The sequence below is a fragment of the Thamnophis sirtalis genome, unplaced genomic scaffold (genome assembly GCF_051295495.1).
Source record: "Thamnophis sirtalis isolate CommonGarterSnake01/CBP01778 unplaced genomic scaffold, rThaSir2_p1.2 scaffold_11, whole genome shotgun sequence".
Classification (NCBI taxonomy): domain Eukaryota; kingdom Metazoa; phylum Chordata; class Lepidosauria; order Squamata; family Natricidae; genus Thamnophis; species Thamnophis sirtalis.
Genome location: NW_028261391.1, coordinates 36,869,605 through 36,889,550, shown reverse-complemented (window position 1 = coordinate 36,889,550; position 19,946 = coordinate 36,869,605). Strand labels below are relative to the sequence as shown.

Genomic DNA, 19,946 nt, shown 5'->3' with positions numbered 1-19,946 from the left:
AGTGTTTTCTCAATCTTGGCGACTTGAAGTCCTGTGGACTTCAATTCCCAGAATTTCCCAGCTGGGGGGGATTCTGGGAGTTGAAGTCCACAGGACTTAAAGTCCTCAAGGTTGAGAAACACTGATCTAGATCAATACACCCGCCGAATTGTATGTGATCCCTGAGAAAACTGGGATTGTAAACTTTACCATTAGCTTGTTTCCAACGAAGCATTTTCTCCCAAAGAGAATTGCTAGTAAATAAAAAATCACTACGAGGTGGAGCCACTTCGAACTCCAAGAAACCCCGCCTTGATCGCTATGGAAACTCAGATGCAGCGCAGGCCAGGCAGGACAGGAGTATCGAGAGCTGCCCAGAGAGAAAGAGAGAGACCTGGCCGTCTTTCTCCGTTACCTGCGCCTGTTTCCTACTGAGGGACGACAGGAGCAGCGCTTTGAGCACGTCCTCGCTGACTGTTACGTCTCTGCTCTCCTCCACGGCCCTTATGAGGCGGCGTCTGCGGGTCCAGTGGAGCCTTTCCCGGCCTTGAGATCGAATGGAGGTCATTCAGGCTGCCGCTGCGGCTCTTGGGTGGGTGGCGCTCTCTGAGAGGCTCAGTTGAGTCTTCCCCGTCCGTGCGAACCAGATTCCTAGTCTCAACGGACCTCTGGCGGAAGCCGGCGGCAAGTGTGCACAGCCACGTGAATCGGGAAAGGGGCCTGGCCAAAGGCTGCGAAGGCGGAATAGGCGGACCGCGGAGCCGCGTGGCGTTCACGTGTGAAATGGAAAGAATGCGGTAGACGAAAGTTTCCTCTAGCCTTCTTGCTCATCTTCTTCTTTTTTTTTTGCAACGAGAAGGTTTTGTACGTCTACTGGGTGCTGTAAAAATAAATATATGTTGCTTTGGGTAATCAACTGCCTATGGAGGTTCTCAGTCATCCGGGTCATGGTTGTCCCAAAGATGCTTTTTCAAGAGGCAACTCGACACTCTGTTTTTTCTTTGAAGACGTTTCGCTTCTCCAAGAAGCTTCTTCAGCTCTGACTGGATGGTGGGGAATGTCAATTTGCAAGGAGTATAAATCTTTCCATTCCCCATCATCCAGTCAGAACTGAAGAATCTTTTTGAATGAGAAGCGAAATGTATTCGAAGAAAAACCAGAAAGTTCAGTTGTGTCTCCAAAAAGCACATTTGGATATCAACGTGCTCTGCTGTGAATGTGACTCTAAAGTGCAAACAAATGCCCTTAGGAGTTCATGTTAATGTTGTGTTTATAATTTGCTTTTAATACAGAACGATGGGGCTAAGCATAAGAGATAGAAAGATATTAAAGGCCTCTGGGTGTGAGTACAAAATACATCCAGAGACTTAAAGTGTCATTAATCAAAAGGCATTACAATTCTATATTTTTCTTCTTGGTAATTTTTCCTCTCCAGTAGGGTCAGAGATGACGATCGTGTTGAGAAGATACAAAATAATTTCCGACACTACCTGGATCCCCTTTACAACTGCTTGAATGAGGAAGCGCGATTGTATGAAAATCCTTAGGAGAACGTACCCACCCTTGGACAGGAAGGATGTCCTAAGTTGCTTGTCCACTTTTTTTTGGGGGGGGGGTTTTGTGGTAGATAGTCACGAAGTCGTGTCCAACCCATCGCGACCCCATGGACAACGTTCCTCCAGACCTTCCTGTCCTCTGCCAGTTTTTTTTTTTACCCTGGTGCAATTCATTTGTCTTGGATTAATGTACAATTCCTATCACAGCCATCTTGGTTGTCTGTTATAACAAAATAATACTCCTATTAGAAATCTTTGTGTTGGGGAAAGCAACACTAGTGTACTTAAATATGTACTTTATATAGGGCTGAGATGATATGTTGCATTTATACTTTAAGCCAGAACCTAGAATATAAAATTTGACAATTCCATTCAATTTCTAACTTGCAGAGTTAATCTTTTCAGAGTTAGGATCCCAAGGAACTAATTGTATTCTGGGAAGGAGAAATTGTATATTGTGAACTAAATTACTGAGGTTTAGATAGAACAGCTAATTATTTAGGATTTGTTTGCTGGCGTAGCTCAATGAATACATGTAAACAAATATATTTTAAGCACAGGGAAAGAACATTTGTCTTACCAGTGTTTCTGTGGGAGAATTATGTGGATATATTTTTATGACAAAATTCCGAGGATGGTGATAATTTTGAATGGTTTTGTTCAGTGGGATAAAAGCTCTTGTGCTACATAAGCATGATATAAAAATATCAACCCAGAGCAAACAATATTTTAAGAATCACTAGGTTGCATATTTCTTGAAAAATTTAGCAAGTATTTCTGAACCTATTTCCCTGCCATAATTTGTTTTAAAATGTTATTGTACATCAGCGTCAACCCATCGCAGAAATGCTGTGTTTTATTTAAAATGCACAAAGCTTTCAGGCCACTATTTTTTGTTCTTTCACTTTATGTGTTATTTTGACTTGTCTTCAAAGTTGGTAACAGCAAGTTGATATTTAGAATAATTATGATAATATCTGCATCCAGTCCAACATTATTTAGTTATTTTAAGATGCTACTGTCTTTTGCCCTTTTCCTAATTGTGCAAAATATAGAAGCAACCAAATTGCTTCTTTTTGGAAATTTATATTTGATTAGGTTTAGTAGCAGAATTGGTACAATTCCAATATCTTTGACATATCTCCTCAAAAATAAACTTTGCTGATTTAAATTAAGCCTATATCCTGATAGATGAGCATAGGATTCTAAGCTACATACATTTACTTGCAAATCATTTTGAAACATTTTGTTACTGTACGTATGGAAGAGCTGTGGTACTGGATGAATTTAGTTGATAAAGAATAGTAACTGTTCCTGCTTATGATTTCAGACAAAAGAAACATAAACCAGGAGATGGCTTCTCAGCAAATAATTTATTCCCAGGAGAAGAAGAAAGTGAAACTGAGACTGAGCAGATATCTGCTGTTGATTATGAGCGTGGTGAAGAAGAAGAGAGAGAAGTTTATGAGGAAGAAAGTAATGAACAGCAAGATATATTAGTTGAAGATGATCTGAACAATAATAGGATTGAGCATAAATCTGGAGTGCAAGAATGGCCAGATGGTTCTTGCTATAAAGGCGAATTTTCATTTGATTTAAAACTTGGATATGGAGAATTTGCCTGGAACAATGGTGAGGTAAACTGGTTTAATATTTAAAATGTGCTTATTTTGGTACCGTCTGTAAAGTATTATTACTCTTTCAACTTCACATAATAAAAACAGCTAGGCAGAGTCAAGGTTAGTGTTCATGCCCAAACATGCATGCTCAGAGGTATCTGTCACAATATTTTACAAAATACATAAGACGGAAAAAGTCCTGACTTTTTCTAATAGATGACAATTTTCAGACTATTTTAAAAGCTTTATTTTATATATACTAATTTTAATAAATTATTTCATAATATAGCTATTTTGACTTATTTTTATTTTATTTTTGGAAATTGGATTTTGGTTAGGCAGATTATGATTCTTCTTATAATTTGGCTTCTCTTAAGGTTCATGAGTCCAGGACTATGTGTGTTATTATGCATGTTTATATGAAAAAGACCTTATATTGCAGAAATGCCTATAAATAAGTTTGTGCATCTATGCCTGTGATGGTGAACCTATGGCAGATGTGCCACAGGTGGCACACAGAGCCCTCTCTGCAGGTACGTGAGCCGTCGCCCAGTGCGGCTCCACTGTAAACTACTAGTCTCTTAATAGATTTTTAAGGAATTATTTATAATATTTTCTTGTGGGGAATCAGATTGAGAAGACAATAATAAATAATGTCTGAATGCCATTATATATTTAAACAGAGAGAGATTGAGTTTGATAGAAAATTATTTGTTAATGATAGTCTAGCTACAGGTCCTATTTGCTCATTTCAGATACAATTTGTATGTTATTTATTTTGTCAATTATTTTATCTTCCTTAGTTACTGTATACTGAATAATGGTTATAAGAACAGAATCTAATATATCATTCTGAAAGTAGATATTCAGTTCTCTTTTTTTACTGTGATAAATCATGCAGTAAGTGGAATATTAATGAAATTTACCAGGAATAAAAGGGTTTATAGTTTTGTTTGAGTTTTATCCTCCATACATTTTTCTTTTATTAAATGTTGTAATTCTCAGTATGTATATCTGCAATTATTTCCTATGGATGAAGTCAAGTGGAATAAATTTCCTACGCTTGCAGATGATGCTTCAAATTCTTTGAAAATATCACTTAAAATTTCTGGTTTTGATCCTTTCTGAGCTATGATATATACTGGCAGTCGGTTGTAAATTACTACTGTCCTTCAAATATTTCTTATCAACTTTCTCTGAGAACTTGCAGATTTCTCAATGTGTGAAATATAGGTTGGGATTCAGTGCATATGTGAAGCATTGTGCATATTGATTGCTTTCCTATGTGTCCTATAGATGCATCCCAGGATAAGCTTTTTAGAAAACAGAATGCACAACACTCCTATGAGTGTTTGAAGCATCTTTATTTATAAGAACAATTGGGGCTAGAATCTTTAGGTGGTCTTTGTAACATGTTTTGAAATAATTATTCATCAAACATACATATGGACACCTCTTAAACAAAATATTATTTTATTGATTGGTCTATTTCAGATACTAAACCTGAGTGATGGTTTAGCCATTAGGGTTCTTTTTAAAATTCCTGCCTGGTTTCCTGATTTTCAGTAATTATAATTTACTAATATTTTAGTAGGGTAAACAAAGGTTTCCATAAACCAGGTTTTCCCTTTAACTCAGAGTTGGTTATCCAATTCTACATATATGAGTTCTGTGTGTGCTGATGTTTCTCAAGTTTGTTTAATGGTTTATGATGTAAAAAGACTACGGAGGTTGAAATTATACCAAAATTCAGAATATTCAGTGAAACTGACTGAAAGCAGATTCAGTGCTTACAAAAAATATATTTAAACCAATTCATAGTTATTTATTAAATTTCTTATGTAGAAGTGGTGTTAATCATTATATTGATTTTCAAAATATTTGACTTAGTCAGATTACTCTCCCTGTCTTCAAATCATGTATAGCTTTCCTTCAAACTTGCAGCAGAATGGGTGAACACTATAAAAAGAAATAAGCAGGCCTAATGTGCATTCCCCATTTAGTATCCGTCTTATACATATTCAGGTTATATATGTTCGGTTGAACCTCTCAAGTGAATTTAGATCACATAATTTATCACATTTAAAACTTGTGTTTTCTTTGAAAATTAAGTGCTCTTCCACTTCTTATAAATACTAAATATTTTTTGTAGTATTTGCATTTCATGTAGGGTTGTCATTAGATTAATTATATATATTTTCTCTTACTGTTTAGAAAGCATAACTATATACATTGTATTAGTTTATATTTATTAACAGATATTTCTAATGCTTGATCTTATCTAGTTTTCTTTCAATTTTCTTAAAACACAATATTATTTGTTCAACATGTGTTGTATAGACAATATCAGGAATAAAATAGAAAAATGCATACCGCTCAATTTTTGCTCAAGCTTCTTTTGCTCAAGCTTCTTTTGTACATAAGCTCCTAGTGTGACATAATTTAATATAAATGTAAGTGTTATATAGTGGGTAAAGTGCAATGATTTTGACATGCACCATCTGAATTGAGAATAAGCCAGGCAATATAGAACTTGCATATGAATTCCTTATTCATTTCAACCTCCTTTGTATGCTTGATAAATGTGTCCACACTTTTAAAAAATTGTAAAACTTTGACTAGTCCAAACATTTAGAAAGAATAGATATCAAAGCCATCCTGAAATTTTAAAAATTAGATAAGAAATTAAGAATTACACATTTAGACATTCAATTCACCATAAAACTGAAAATCTGGCATGTGAGAATGAAAAGTGAAAAATGGAATGTGCTATTAAGTTAACCTATTCTAATCTTCGAATAGCTTAATTTTCATCTACTTAGTTTAAGAATTGCTGCTGGAAAATTGGAATCCTCTGCAAAGAGATTAAAGAACTATAAAGTCAAAATCACCTGAGGTTCAAGCTAGAATTTTTCATCCTGAAACTTCCAAAGTGCCTTGTAATTTTGATATATGGGATAATTTAGTCATGAAAATATATTTCTGTGTTTTGAAATGCTGTGATTGCAGAAAAATGCATGCAGAGGCTACATAATATGAGATAGATCCATGATGGTGAACCTATGGCACAGGTGGCATGTGGAGCCATTTGTTAGGGCACGCAAGGCGTTGTCCTGTCAGCTCCAGTGCTCATGTGTGTGCTGGCCCGCTGACTTTGGCTGAAGTCTCCAGAGGAACAGACTTCCAATTTGCCTGTTGGGCCATTTTTCGCCCTCCGGAGGCTTCAGGGAAGCTTCCTGAAGCATTCAGAGTATCTCAAGGGAGTGGGGGGGGGGCAGAAGAGGCTGTTTTCACCCTTCCTAGGCTCCTAGGAAGCCTCTGGAGCCTGGGGAGGGCAGAAAATGGGTCCATCGCGCATCAAAAGTGGGGGGAGGGTGGCGGTCGCACGTGCATGCGCACATAGGGGGTTGCACGTATAGAATTAAGGGTGTGGTCATGCCCGCGCATGACCATCCTGCACTTTCCCCGCTTTTGGCACGTGATGGCAAAAAGGTTAGCCATCACTGAGGTAGATGAACTATATTCATGAATGCTGCACTATTGCTTATATTAATATTTAGAGATTCTCTAGATGTACTGGAATATATTCATTTAAAGTAGAATACATTTAATGTTTATTTCTTCTTTATTGCAGAGATACATAGGGCAATTTTATAAAGATCACCGTCATGGCAAAGGAATTTACTTTTGGCCTAATGGCTCCAGATTTACAGGTTCATTTTATCTTAATCGTAAAGAAGGGTATGGGACCCTAGAGTTTGTGGATGGAAAACAATTTCAGGTAACCCTAAAGTTTTAATAATATTAAATTATAAATTCTAATAATAATATTGTACTATCATGTTTGTTAAATGAATAAGTTCAACAAATATTTGAGAAACATGTTTCTTTTCAAGATTATGAATGTTTTTAGGAGTAGCACAAAGTTTGTTCATTTATTTACAGGGTTTATATACTGTTGATTTCTTTCATAGTGTTGCTAATCCTTTTAATTTTTAGTATTCCTTGAATAAATGAACACACAAATAAATTAAAAATGCATTCTTTTCTGTATTTTGTCTTTATTATTCTGTCTATATCTGTCATATCTTTTTGTTTTTGAACATTTTTTTTCCCTCTAAAGGGGCTTTACAAGGCTGATGAGCGTTTTGGACCAGGAATTGAAACTTATCCAGATAATAGGCAAGATGTTGGCTTGTGGCATCGAAACCATATTATTAAACTATGTACAGAAATTCCTGAGCATTTTACTCTTCTTGATTTCCCAGAACTCAGTATTTATTCTGATGCTCAGTCTAAAGAACAGTATATTTCAGAGGAAAGCACTTCTTTATGGGACTTGAATGAAGAAACGGATCCATTTTTCTACAGATTCAAACGTCTTCTCCTAAATGATGACAACTATACATTGCCTGCTGATATGTATATATATTCAATTGATGCAGATAATCTTCCTCTTACTCAATCCTTCTTAAAAGAGTTTGATTTTCAATATTTTAAGAAAAGAAAACACCACTCTTCTGAAAAACCATGGCAAATAACCAACATAACCCCTATTCTGGTTAAGATGCAGACAAACATATATAAGTATAGGTAAGAACTGATAATTGCTAATATGAAATTGTAGCTGAAATTTTATTTTCTGTTGCTTTTTCATATCTCTTTTCAATTGAATAGTTTAAACAATTTAATTACCGTATTTTTTGGAGTATAAGATGCACCCAGATTTTCACCCTCTTTTTTTGAGAGAAAAAGGTACATCCCAAAAAATATAGTAATGAATACATCATTTTTGCCTCCTGGAACCCCGCCCCCTTTGCAAAAATGGCCATACATAGCCTTTAGGAAGCTTCCAGAGTGCTCCTGGGGGCTGGGGAGGGCAACAATGAGCAAAAATGGGCTCATTTTTGCCCCCACCCCCAGTCACTAGGAGCAGCTCCTCCTTTGACAAAAAAGGGCCTGTTTTCATGAAAAATGGGCCGTTTTTGGGAGGTCTGCAGAGTGCAAAACCTTTTTTTAAAAAAATTTGCCTCTTCAAAATCTTGGTGTGTCTTATAGTCCGGCGCGTCTTATACTCTGAAAAATATGGTATACCATAAGCTTCATTCTATCCTTTCAATTGCTGATGAAGCCTGCTGATATCTTCTTCCTTACTTATGCTCTTAATTCTTCCCTAAAAGCCTGAACAAGTGATTATTCTCTTATTCTTTTTCTTTGTGTCTACTGAAAGCACTATTTATCAGGTACTCAAACATATTGTTTAAAATATTATTTGAAATCTTGATTGATTTATTCTACCAGTTCTCTAACCCCATCCAAATTCCAGTTATCAGAAGTGCTTTTATTTATCATTAACTTAATATTAAATTATTTGTAATTAGTTTAATGGATAAGAAGATTGGTCAGAGAATTAGAGGGAGAGAAAAACTTAAGAAATAAGAAGAGTCAGGTTGAAAGGCAGAGATCCAATCTAGTCCACCATTATGTGACACACAGTAGCAACTTAAGAGGATTTGAGAAATTCAAATCAAGGCGAGGAGGGCTACAGCCACGTTCATTGGATGCCTTCTGTGCTTCAGGAACTATGAAGTTTAATAACTAAAGATAACTAATATTTTATATGACTCTGTTGATCCTCTTAAAATCATTTAAATGTAGAGTTGAAATAGGTGGCTCTCACTTGGTAATATGGCAATGAAGTTTCCTAGCTGTACTGTTTTTAAAAATTACTTTTTTATTGACCCTCAATTTATTTGCATTTAGTTTGACTAATTGTTTAGTTCTAATACTGTAAAATGTGGTCATTTGGAAAAAAAAATCAGAAATCCTGTGTAAAAGTGTGTGTGTTTGTGTGTGTGCACGTGCATAGGCACATAGGATTTATTTTATGTGCTGCTGCAGCCATTTTCTTACCTTTTTTAAAAAAAGTGGAGCAGTGAAAAACTTTCTTTAGTTGGATGATTAAAGTTTGTTTATAGCCTTTTAGATTGAAAATGACCATTTACACGATTGATTGTTCTTCATATTAAATAAATGAACTCAAGAGAGAACAAGATTAAAGACTTTTCCCCCTTAGCTAATTTCCTGTGGAGAGGGAATGTCTGTGTGTGTGTGTGTGTGTGTGTGTGTGTGTATGTACGTACGTACGTATTTATGTATTGTGTCACAACCCCTTGTATGCCCAAATATGGGAGGGAGCATACTGCTTTCCTTTTCTGTCTTTCGGTTCACCCTAGGAGCCATCCAGGCAGAATGCCATTTTTTATGTTGCCTTTGTTACCTTTGTGTTGCATCTGTGCTGATAAATAAATAAAGGGAGATTAGTATACATCTATTTCAAACTATTTAGCTCTCATCAGCTAGCCATACCCTTACTGGGAATTATTTATCAGCACAAATGCAGCATACACACACACACACAAACACACACACAAACACACACACACACACACAATGATAGAATGTTGAATGAAGGGGGATACTCAGTCTGTGATTTCTCATACATACCTTCAGTCTGTAGTAAAACCCAGAATTACCATTCCACTAAGCATTAGACCAAAGATAGATAAGGAGAAGTAAGGTAGAAAAAATCCCACCATGTTTTATCTCTCCTGTCCTTTTCTAACTAGCATGTCACAACAAAACTGTACTTCTATTGTATTTTTAGCTTTTTATGGCTTTGCTTACTTTCAGGCATTGCCAGAGTGACATAGACTTGGATATTAATGCCATTATCAAAGGCAACCGGTATGATTTTGGAGCTAAAGGTCCCAAAGAGCTTATTGCTGAAGAACTGATTGAGAAATCAGCAGAAGGAGACTATAGAAGAGTTTATGAAATTCTGAGGGACAATCTGGCCCATCCTGATGTAGCAGATATGAGTGGATATACTGCTCTTTCTGCTGCTGCTGTAAGTTCTTACTATATATTATGCTTTCCATCATGATGAACCTTGATCATGGTGGTCACCGTCATGGTGAACCTTCAAGGGTAGAAGTGCAGCTAAATTCAGATTTTTTTTTGTATTGTGACTGTATTGTACCATTGAAATACATTTAGCTGTTTGTTTATTAATTTATAGTATTTGTACATTGGTTCTTAATCCTAAAATGATTTGCAGTGGCTATAGATATGGGATTGAAGCAGGTTATAAACCAAACCTATTAGCATGTGTTAAGGATAAGGACTAACATAAAAACAAGTCTTTGAGAGATGCTTCAAATAAGTCATCACTGGGGCCTTTCATTGCTCCATAGGGTAGGTGTCACTGAAGAGATGAGGCATCTTTGTAACAACCAGCTGAAACCAGTGAGAGCAGGATGTCCTGATGATTTTAAAATATCTAGAAGACTGAATTAACTGAAAATGCTGTATTGGTATTGTACATATAATCAGGCTAGAACCTAGTCTAAATTGAATCTAAATAATCAATAACCTTCAATAACCTTTGTAGTTAGATTACCTCCAGCTTAATTATTTTCAGCATGTTAGGTATATTTGCAAAACGTCAGAGGTTATTGCAGTTCTGGGTTGCTTGAGTGATTTGAAAGAATTTATACTATTTGTCAACAGCAATTGAAAATATGAAAAAATAGACTGTCACTGGACAGTCACTGTAGACTGATTTTTCCCAGTTTGATACCTTACAGAACTGGTTAGATTATTACACGTAGAATTTCCAGAGAACATGTAATCTATGCATTATTGGAACTGTAATCCAAATATATTTGGAGCAGTAGATGGGGAATGATAAACTCATATTTTTATATATATATATATATATATATATATATATATATATATATATATATATATATATATATTCATTCATTGGAAAAATCAAATTCATAATCTTGAAATGTGTACAGCCTGGAGTGTAAAAAAACTTTGTGAAAATAACTGAAATTGTTTGTTTGTGCAGTTGAATTATCACGAAAACATCATCAACCTTCTTCTAGATTGTGGAGCTGATGTGAATAAATGCAGTGATGAAGGACTATCAACTTTATCCATGTGTGTTGTTCACTATTTCCCTGCAGAAGGATTTCAGCCCAATATTGCCGAAAGGAATATCTTTTTAAAAGAAGTTAGTATTTCATAATTTATAAATCTTTTAATTTTCAATAAAGAGAGCATGCACTTGACTGAATTGTCCTGATTGTGTGGAATGAAGAGGTATATGCAAGAGATGTAAACTTACGTGACCCGTCAAAACCGCGGTAGACAAAACCGCGCTCGACGAAAGCGCGTACCTGACATCAGCAGCGCGACGAAAAAAATTAAAAATAAATTAAATTGAAATTAAAATAAAATTAAAGCAAGCCGATTCACATAGAGGTAAGGGTTAGGTTTAGGGTTAGGTTTAGGGTTAGGTTAAGGGTTAGGGTTAGGTTTAGGGTTACGTTAAACGTTAGGGTTAGGTTTAGCGTTAGGTTAAGGGTTAGCGTTAGGTTTAGCGTTAGGTTAAGGGTTAGGTTTAGGGTTAGGTTTAGGGTTAGGTTTAGGGTTAGGTTTAGGGTTAGGTTTGGGGGGGTTAGGGTAAGGTTTTCGCTTTAATTTTAATTTTACCGCTCACAGCACGATGTTTTCGTCGCGCTGTGATGACGTCACATACGCGCTTTCGTCGAGCGCGCTTTTGTCTACCGCGGTTTTGTGGTGGAACCGTAAACTTATCCCCATGATTTGAATTAACCAACCACACTTGCTACTATTCTGCTAAATTCAGTGGACAGTGCTGGATTTTCCTTTTGAAGTTGTTTAGGGTCTTTGTGTTTGTGAAACTGCATTTCTCAAACGAAAGTTAAATTTGCTAATAATCGTTTAATTTGGTTGCTAAGCTACATCCAATAGGAATGGAGTTACCCACAATTCCTAATGTTCTTTGCTTAAAATGTTTATTTCAGTGTATTGTATTTGCTCTACTGCTCTATCTTAAATCCCTAAATAGCTTGAATTAGAGCTCCTTTATAGGGATTGGTCCGTAAGTGTAAAGTACAGCCAGTGCTTGTTGAAACTTTTAAAAAAGTATTTCTGATTTTTAGAAGTTTTTTTTTCAAAAACCAAATAGCAGTTATTGTTAAAAGATAATGATGTTTTCATCCTTGCTGTCTGTAGTCTAGTGTGTGGTATAACTGATAGGCATAATCTGAAGTCATATGAAGCTGCAAATTGGCCAGATGCAAGTCTTTTCAGTATTTGTGGACAGGAGATTATTTGAGTTCCATAATGGATGGATGGATGCATGGATGAATGAATGGAAGGAAGCAAGTAGGAAAGAAGGAAGCAAAGGGGAAAAGGTGATATAATGAAATTATCTTTGCAAAATTTTGGTAGAAGGTTACCTAACTTTACTATTCTGCATAACATCCTGGTTATGGAGATGTATGTATCTGAACATTAAAAACATACCCTAATAATATATTGTTTTCCTGTCAAGATATAGTTATTAGTTTTACAAGTGATTATCTCCCCCTCCCCTTACTTTATATAGTTAGAAGACCTCCTTGAAGAAATGTCTAAGGAATCTGTACCATTATCACGGTCAGAGATGTCTCAATTATCTGAAGCGAGTACAAATGCTACCACCCCAGTATCAGTTGAAGCGTTGCCATTGTTACTTGAAAAAACAGAATTTTTCCCAGATGTTGAAATTAAGTCATCGGAGTCAACAGACAATGGAGATCGGAACTCTGGGACAATTTGTGGTGTTTACAACTACAAAATGAAGATTTCTCCAGAAACTATGCATCATGGTGCAGTTGTTCTTAGTCAACATATGTTGCAAACTCACAGTTACCCAGACATTGGGGAGATTGTTCAACAGGAAGGCACCTTAAGGAAAATGGCAGTATCATTAACAGAGTAAGTGATTTTAGGAGAACATAGATGAATCTTTTGAAGTACCATGGTCAAGGCAATCCCTATGTTAGAACTTTTTCTGAAGATAGTTAAAAGTTAATTAATTTTATAAGGTGTTTCTATGAATACAAGTTGAGGGAACTCTTACGATATGAAAATCAAGCAATATATGCTGTGTTACAAAAACCTGCTAACAATATTGCAAAACTTTTTGATTACTTAGTAATGGTATTATAATTCGTTCTTACTGCAAACCCTGAATATGGTGTGAAATATAGATTATGTTAATGATTCCAATTTAATGTCACTTTGTTTAGCTTTCTTTGCTCACTTTTTTCTCAATATACACATTAAGCAGTATCTTTTTATCATTTTAATCTTTTGCAGCAATCTTTCTCTTTTAAGCATTGTTCCATAGTCTCTTTCAGTTCGTCTTTTTACATTTTTACTATTTTCATAATTCTACACACCTCAGTGTCACCATGTTAGTTAGTCCTTTTTGCTCTTTTCTAAGCTGTGATCTCTTTTCTTGCTTCAACCCATCCATATAATATTCTTATGGAATGATTTCCCCCCTGGAACTTATTCATTCAGCATATTGCCCAGTGTTCTGTTCCAAAACTCATTCTGATTCTTTCATTTTCACCATTCAGAGTTAACCTAGTACAGGAGTGTCAAATTCGATTTCATTGAGGGCCACATCAGGGTTGTGTTTGAACTCAGGGGGGCAGGGTGGGCATGGCCAGCTCGATGTCACTCATGTCGGGGGTGCCTGTGGTGGCCTGAGCGCTCTGCCAGCAAAAATGGGCTCCCAAGCTGCACTCCAGGCCAGTCCTTTGCTATTTCCAGGGTGGCCCCGTAGGCCAGATCTAAGTACCCCGTGGTCCAGATCTGGCCTCTGGGCCTTGAGTTTGACATCCCTGACCTAGTATATAACTATTATTATTAACCTGTGTGTTCCTACCTTTTGGAGGGTCTACTGTAACTTCCAATAGTCACTGAGAGATTGGTTGTAAGTTGAGGACTTTCTGTATGGCTGTTGTGAATTGAAGCTGTCATGTAATAACTTTATCAAAAAAATACAATATTTCTTACTAACGATTAGAATACTATTCCAGTTATGCGATTTTGACCAGTATGTCACAAGCATGAACACAGCCCAGTTTTATCTTAAACATGCTAATAATATTCTGTGCAGGCCGGGCTCTCTTATTTAGAGACAGCCATGTAAACTATCATTTTGTTGCCTGCATCCCATCAATTAGAAGAGCCTGCAAAAGAAAAAGAAAATATCTTTAAAGTATTAGGCATCAGAGGATGAATATCTGGTTATAGAACTTCTTATCTGCTTGCGTAGCATTATGTATACTAATGCGTTCAGTTTTAGGTATTGACATGGATCTTTTTTCTGCTGGATTTTAGACAAAAAAAGAAAATGTCTATAATTAAAGTGCTCCTAAGGAGAGGTGCTGATCCAAATATTTGCAGAATTCCTATGCCTGTACTGTTCTTTGCTGTTAAATCTGCTGATGCAGAAGGTGTGCGAATACTTCTAGAAGCTGGAGCAAGGACTGACATAAAACTTCCAACCAAAGTAGGATATTTTGTTTTTATGGGATAGTTCTCAATTAAAAACTACAGTTTTAACTTATGATAGGATGTAAAAGCTCTGATATCAATTTTAATACTTCCAGTGTGCAGCACAAATGTAGCCCACAATGAAGAGTTTGTTAGCTTGTCACATACATATGAAATCTGTTTTTGTCTTCTGAATCAGGTAGCAGATAAAAAGAGTTTATTTAGTCTCACATGTAGTGACTGAGTTACTGTATACATTTTTATTTCATTTATTTATCAAATTTAGAGATTACCTATCTCACTCTCAGAGCTCCCTGTTGTCTGGACATTGCCTGCTGGGTGATTTCTAATTCAAAATTGATATCAAAATGAGATGCTGCAGTGAAGTTGCATTAGTATTAAAAATGTTTTCCTATAAAATAAGTTGTAAAAATAAGTTGTAAAAAGTGTGTCTCTTTCCTAAATTCTTCCAGTGTTGTAGAACAATCCTAATTATTTAAAGAAGTATACAAATATTTGAAAGCCACTTATTTCAATGATTTATGTTTTAAGCATATCAACTTTAAGCTGCACATAAATTGTTTATAGTGCCTTGTAGTAATTTTAAAAAGCATGTTCGTTCTATTCTGTTCCTGCTTCATTGCTACTGATTAATCATTTTAGTAGCTTAGTTCAGGAACTCTTTTAGTGTATTAAGCTCTCATATAACAAAGAAGGTTGATTGTATTTGATGAAAATGTTTAGTTTCTCATAATAATGACTTGGCCAATTATATTCCCTAAGGTTTCATTTTTTTCAGTTCTTAAAACTTAGCCAATATGGATCAGATGTTCATTTAGAAGCTGGAATACCTTTTTGTCATAATGAGCATTTAATGGACTGAGTGCATACAGTGGTGAAATGTTATAGTAACTGGTGCTTTGCTTTGGGAATAAATGCAGTATTTGTTTTCCCAGTTTGGAGGTGTGACTCCTCTTCATATTGCTGCTGCCCTTCCTGGTGCAGAAGGGATTGTAATCACAGAATTACTACTTCATGCTGCTGCAGATCCTGATGTCAGGGCAGAAGATGAGAATGATATATTCCAGCTAGATAAGATTGCAAACAAGGTATTTATTTATTTACTGAATAAACCAGAACAAAGAGAAAAACACACAAAATAATAGTGAAATAAAAAATAAACAAAAAGCAATATAACAATATGTACAGAGAGAAAGGGGGGGCTTCTTACACCTATAAATTTGACCTATACAATTATCTTTCCAACTTTAAATAGTGTTATTTGATCATGTTTGCTGTCCAAGTATCAGTTTCTATACAATAGGTTCCATGAGAGTAGGCTTTTGCTATATTGTAAACCATATAGAAGAAGTGAGAAAAAAACCCCAAAACAGTTTGTATATGACAAAGTGATAAATTAAATTCGTAGTGCAGTTATTTTATGGCATGCTGTACAATGAATAGTATTTTTACAAACAAATTCTAATGTATTTAAATAATGTGGCCATTTCAGATATATATTCTTAATTTATCAACTTGTATTTCAATCACAAAGAAATTCTAGGCAGCTTTCACAATAAGATTAAAGTATTAAATAAGAATAATAACTAAAAGTTTTAAAGCGGAAATAACAAAATATAGAAATACAGTTTATATAGCAAGTTTCACTGACTACTTTCTTCATTGTTTGGATCCTATAAAGCGACAGTTAACATTGTAGACTGAATATCTATGATTTAAGAGGTTCCTAGAGAAGATACCAGGTACCAGAAAACATCTTAAACTGTTACTGTGGAAGACCATTACTAAGTAGTTGCTGCATTGAGATTAATTAGTAATATGATTTAGTAGAAAGCAACTATGTATGCATAAGCACAGCTCATGGGGCATATAGAAAATGTAGCAAGCACCTGCTTATTAAATCTTAGGAACAATTAATCACTGTGTCTTAGGCCAGATGAGTGTGGATTTTGTCCATAGACTGAGATCATTTGTGTAGGTAGGCTGAACACCAGGAACAATAGGCTTAAGGGAAGAATGCCCTACTCCCCAACCATTGATTTATTTTTGAAGGAAGTGACAGGGAACAACATTTATGGCTCCTCAACTGCGTTGTCTAATTCCTTTTTCTAGTTTGATGTTGGTGAATCAGTATCTTCCATGAAAATGAATAATGAAACTGGACCACCCAAAAGTTACTACAGAGAATGTACTATTGTCCCAGAGGAAGGTGGGAGGACACCTCTTCATATTGCCTGTGAGAGGGAAGACAATTTTACAGTAAGTGATAGCTATTGGGATTCTCTCTTACAAATTCTATTGTCCCTTCTCAGTTTTCAAATAGCACATTTTGCATTGGTAAGAATTTTATTTTGTAAAAGGAAGAAGTTGTCTGTAGTCAACTAGTTCTAGCTTACCAATATGGACATTTAATATTTAAGCCTGATCTCAAATTATTTGAGGAATTTAAATCATATTAAATAAATGGACATCCCGGACATATTAAATCTAATGCAGATCTCTGGTGTAATCAGTTTTAACCTACCATCTGTCTAAATCCTTTGTCCAATGTTAAATGTGTATAAAATATTAATGCAGGAAGAATGGAATAGTAGCTAAAAAACAGTATGAATTTAGGGCCATTGTCAGAAATAAAATTATTGGGCATCTTGTTCTGGAAAAACTCTTGAATGAACAGATGAGCGGCTTTGAGGTAGTAGGGAGGCCATATGAGAGAATCAGCCTAGCTACAGAATGGCATTCAGACTATTCCTTCATAAGGACAAAGGAAACTGTACCCCAGGTATTGTACAGAGAGAGAATGAATTGCAGTAGTCTATATGGTATGCAAGTTAGATATCTGGCATGGCATCAAGGGTGATAAGAAGAAACATTGGCCTTCATATCTATTCTAAGGCCATCTAAATATTTGGGGAAGGAAATGGGTAATTTAAAGTACTTTAAAATGACCAGTGGTTGGCTTTTATGGTAGAATTGATACATCACTTTCCTTTAAGGAAGGTGGGATGTATTACAGACCACAGTGCTGCATTCTCTCCATTTCTACTCTTCTTATATAGAGTGCATTTCTTATTTCTTAAAATAGCATAGGATTCCTTCAATGATAGAAGAGGAAGCCTTTCCTCACTGTATTCCCAGTTTAAATCAACAAATCAGAGACACAACAGGGGTGGAAATATGCTGTTGTCCATCTGCCATTAGGTATAATTAGTATATCCAGTGGGAGCTGCATTTCAAGGACATCTGGGATTTTCAGGGATTTTTGGAAGGCCAGAAGAGTTGTGGCCTGGAATAACAGGATTTTCACATTCCAGTTTTATATTGCTACCATCAGTTTTATAAATACAAAATTAAATAATCGAACACTCTAACATCTCATGTACCATTAAATAAATGTAACTGTATCAGGCCTCTTTCCACCAAAGTTTACTTTACAAATGAGTACACAGATAGAAATGGGTTGTAATGAATTCAGTGATGCTTACTCCCTAGTGATTTCAACTAGATGTTTTTCTTTGGTAACAATAGTTGTAGCTGCTCAGTTTTCAGCTCATATTGGAAAGCAAAATCTTGAACAGTATCCATTTGCAAAATACAGTTTATCTTTAGCAGAAGTTCAGGTTTTTTTATTTTTACTTTTGCAGTTGGATTACTTTTTGCCACTTCAATTTTTTTTATTAATTCACTATTTGCCTCCCTATTCTCAATACATAAATAAATATAAATATAAGTTTGTTTCTTCACCATTTACTGACATATTCCTATGAGACACCTGAATCCTACATTTTATAATTAACCAGATACAAAGTCATTCAGTTCATCTAATGATAATGTACATAAAAATATTAAGTATTGGTTAAGATTCAGAGTGCTGCATTAATTGTACCTTCTTTGATAGCCTATTACAGATGCTACTTTTTAGGTGGACCCTATTTTAAAAATAATGAATTGAGCCATGGAGAGCAACTTTTCAGCCCTGTCTGGGTCCCAACACATTATCTTTATTTCCTTAACGGAGTTTCCCTGTCATTAATTAAATTAACTGATGCATTGAATATTTGTTTATTATGTTAATTAGATTACCAGCTACAAAAGTTAGTTGGGAAAGATAAATATGCCAAAAGCCTTCCAGGTAGTCCTTGATTTATGACCACAGTTGAGTTTAGAATTTCCATAGCTAAGTAATGTGCTCATTAAGTGAGTTGCATCTGATTTTACAACCTTTTTGCCACCCTTATTAAGCAGATCAGGCTTTCCCTTTGACCTTGTTGATTGGAAGCCTCCTGGAAAAGTTGCTGTGGTGATTTTTTGACTCCAGGTGGTTGCCAAGTGCCCAAATTTTGATCAAGTGACTGCATGATTATATAGTAAGTGTGAGGACTGGTTATAAGGCACTTTTTTCAATACCTTTGTATTTTGAGTGGTTGTTAAACAAATGATAAGTCAAGGAATTTATTTTTGCTTTGATGTCCATACAATCTCAACTAATAGGGTATATTTATTTATTTTATTTATTTCATCAAGCATGAATTAGATAACAGATATAAGTATAAATATGATTATGTATACATGAAATTAATATGAATACAAGGGAATATTAGGACAGGGATGGTAGGCACACTGAAATGTTGCAGTAAACAGAACATAAACTTTTTAAAAAAATTCTGAGCAATATTATTTAATGTTCTTAAATATTTCAAAGTTTTGTTTTATTGTATTTTGAAATCAGCAAGAGTTGATTTTTCTGTCTTGGTCCTATTACCTTCACTGTTGGCCTATTTTACTGGTGGCCATTGCTGTTTTGTTGTTGTTGTTTCATTACCTTCTTTAGTGATTTTTTTTCTGTTGTTATTTATAGTAAATTATTCATTTGGTCCAACCTTTCTACTGCTTTTTATTAATTCCTTTTTTATATTCTACCCTTCTTGTTGTCTACAGGGATCCTGAGATGCCTATGTGAAGGTTAAGATATAATAAAGATACATATCACAGGATTGCTAAAGTTATTGGGGAGATAATTATATGGCATGGTCTCTCTCTTCTGTTTATGTCCTACTGCTGCTGCAGTAATTATCTTATTGAAAATTATCTATCCCAGATTGGTTTTGTTGAGTAGGAGTGGCTCTTTTTGTTCCTGGAAAGGGGAACTCAACCTTCTTAATGCTGTGACCCTTTCTTCAAGGGCTGAGCACTCCAGTTTATGAGCCTAGCTTTTTCAGAAGACAATGTTAATTTTAAAAGATAACAGAAATAGCTCTTCCTCATGCTTTAAGTGCAACTGTTGTAATAATTTGCATAACTTTTATTTAATTGTTCAAAGCAGTGGTTCTCAACC

General features: G+C 35.3%; 1 protein-coding gene across 2 annotated transcripts in view; it reads left to right on the top strand.

Annotated features, from left to right (window-relative positions):
- The first annotated feature begins 261 nt into the window (after positions 1 to 261).
- Positions 262 to 19,946, top strand: part of ANKMY1 (ankyrin repeat and MYND domain containing 1) — a 46,603-nt gene continuing 26,918 nt past the window's right edge. Inside the window, exons 1-10 of one of the 2 annotated variants that reach the window (XM_087725523.1) lie at positions 262 to 571; positions 2,866 to 3,172; positions 6,789 to 6,935; positions 7,278 to 7,747; positions 9,848 to 10,064; positions 11,076 to 11,240; positions 12,645 to 13,015; positions 14,435 to 14,606; positions 15,547 to 15,699; positions 16,724 to 16,870. In XM_087725523.1, coding sequence (XP_087581649.1) covers positions 537 to 571; positions 2,866 to 3,172; positions 6,789 to 6,935; positions 7,278 to 7,747; positions 9,848 to 10,064; positions 11,076 to 11,240; positions 12,645 to 13,015; positions 14,435 to 14,606; positions 15,547 to 15,699; positions 16,724 to 16,870 — 2,184 coding nt within the window. In that variant the 5' untranslated portion in view covers positions 262 to 536. Of the gene's footprint in view, positions 572 to 2,865; positions 3,173 to 6,788; positions 6,936 to 7,277; positions 7,748 to 9,847; positions 10,065 to 11,075; positions 11,241 to 12,644; positions 13,016 to 14,434; positions 14,607 to 15,546; positions 15,700 to 16,723; positions 16,871 to 19,946 lie in introns of those variants that run through there. The other variant, XM_087725524.1, reaches the window with a different exon arrangement.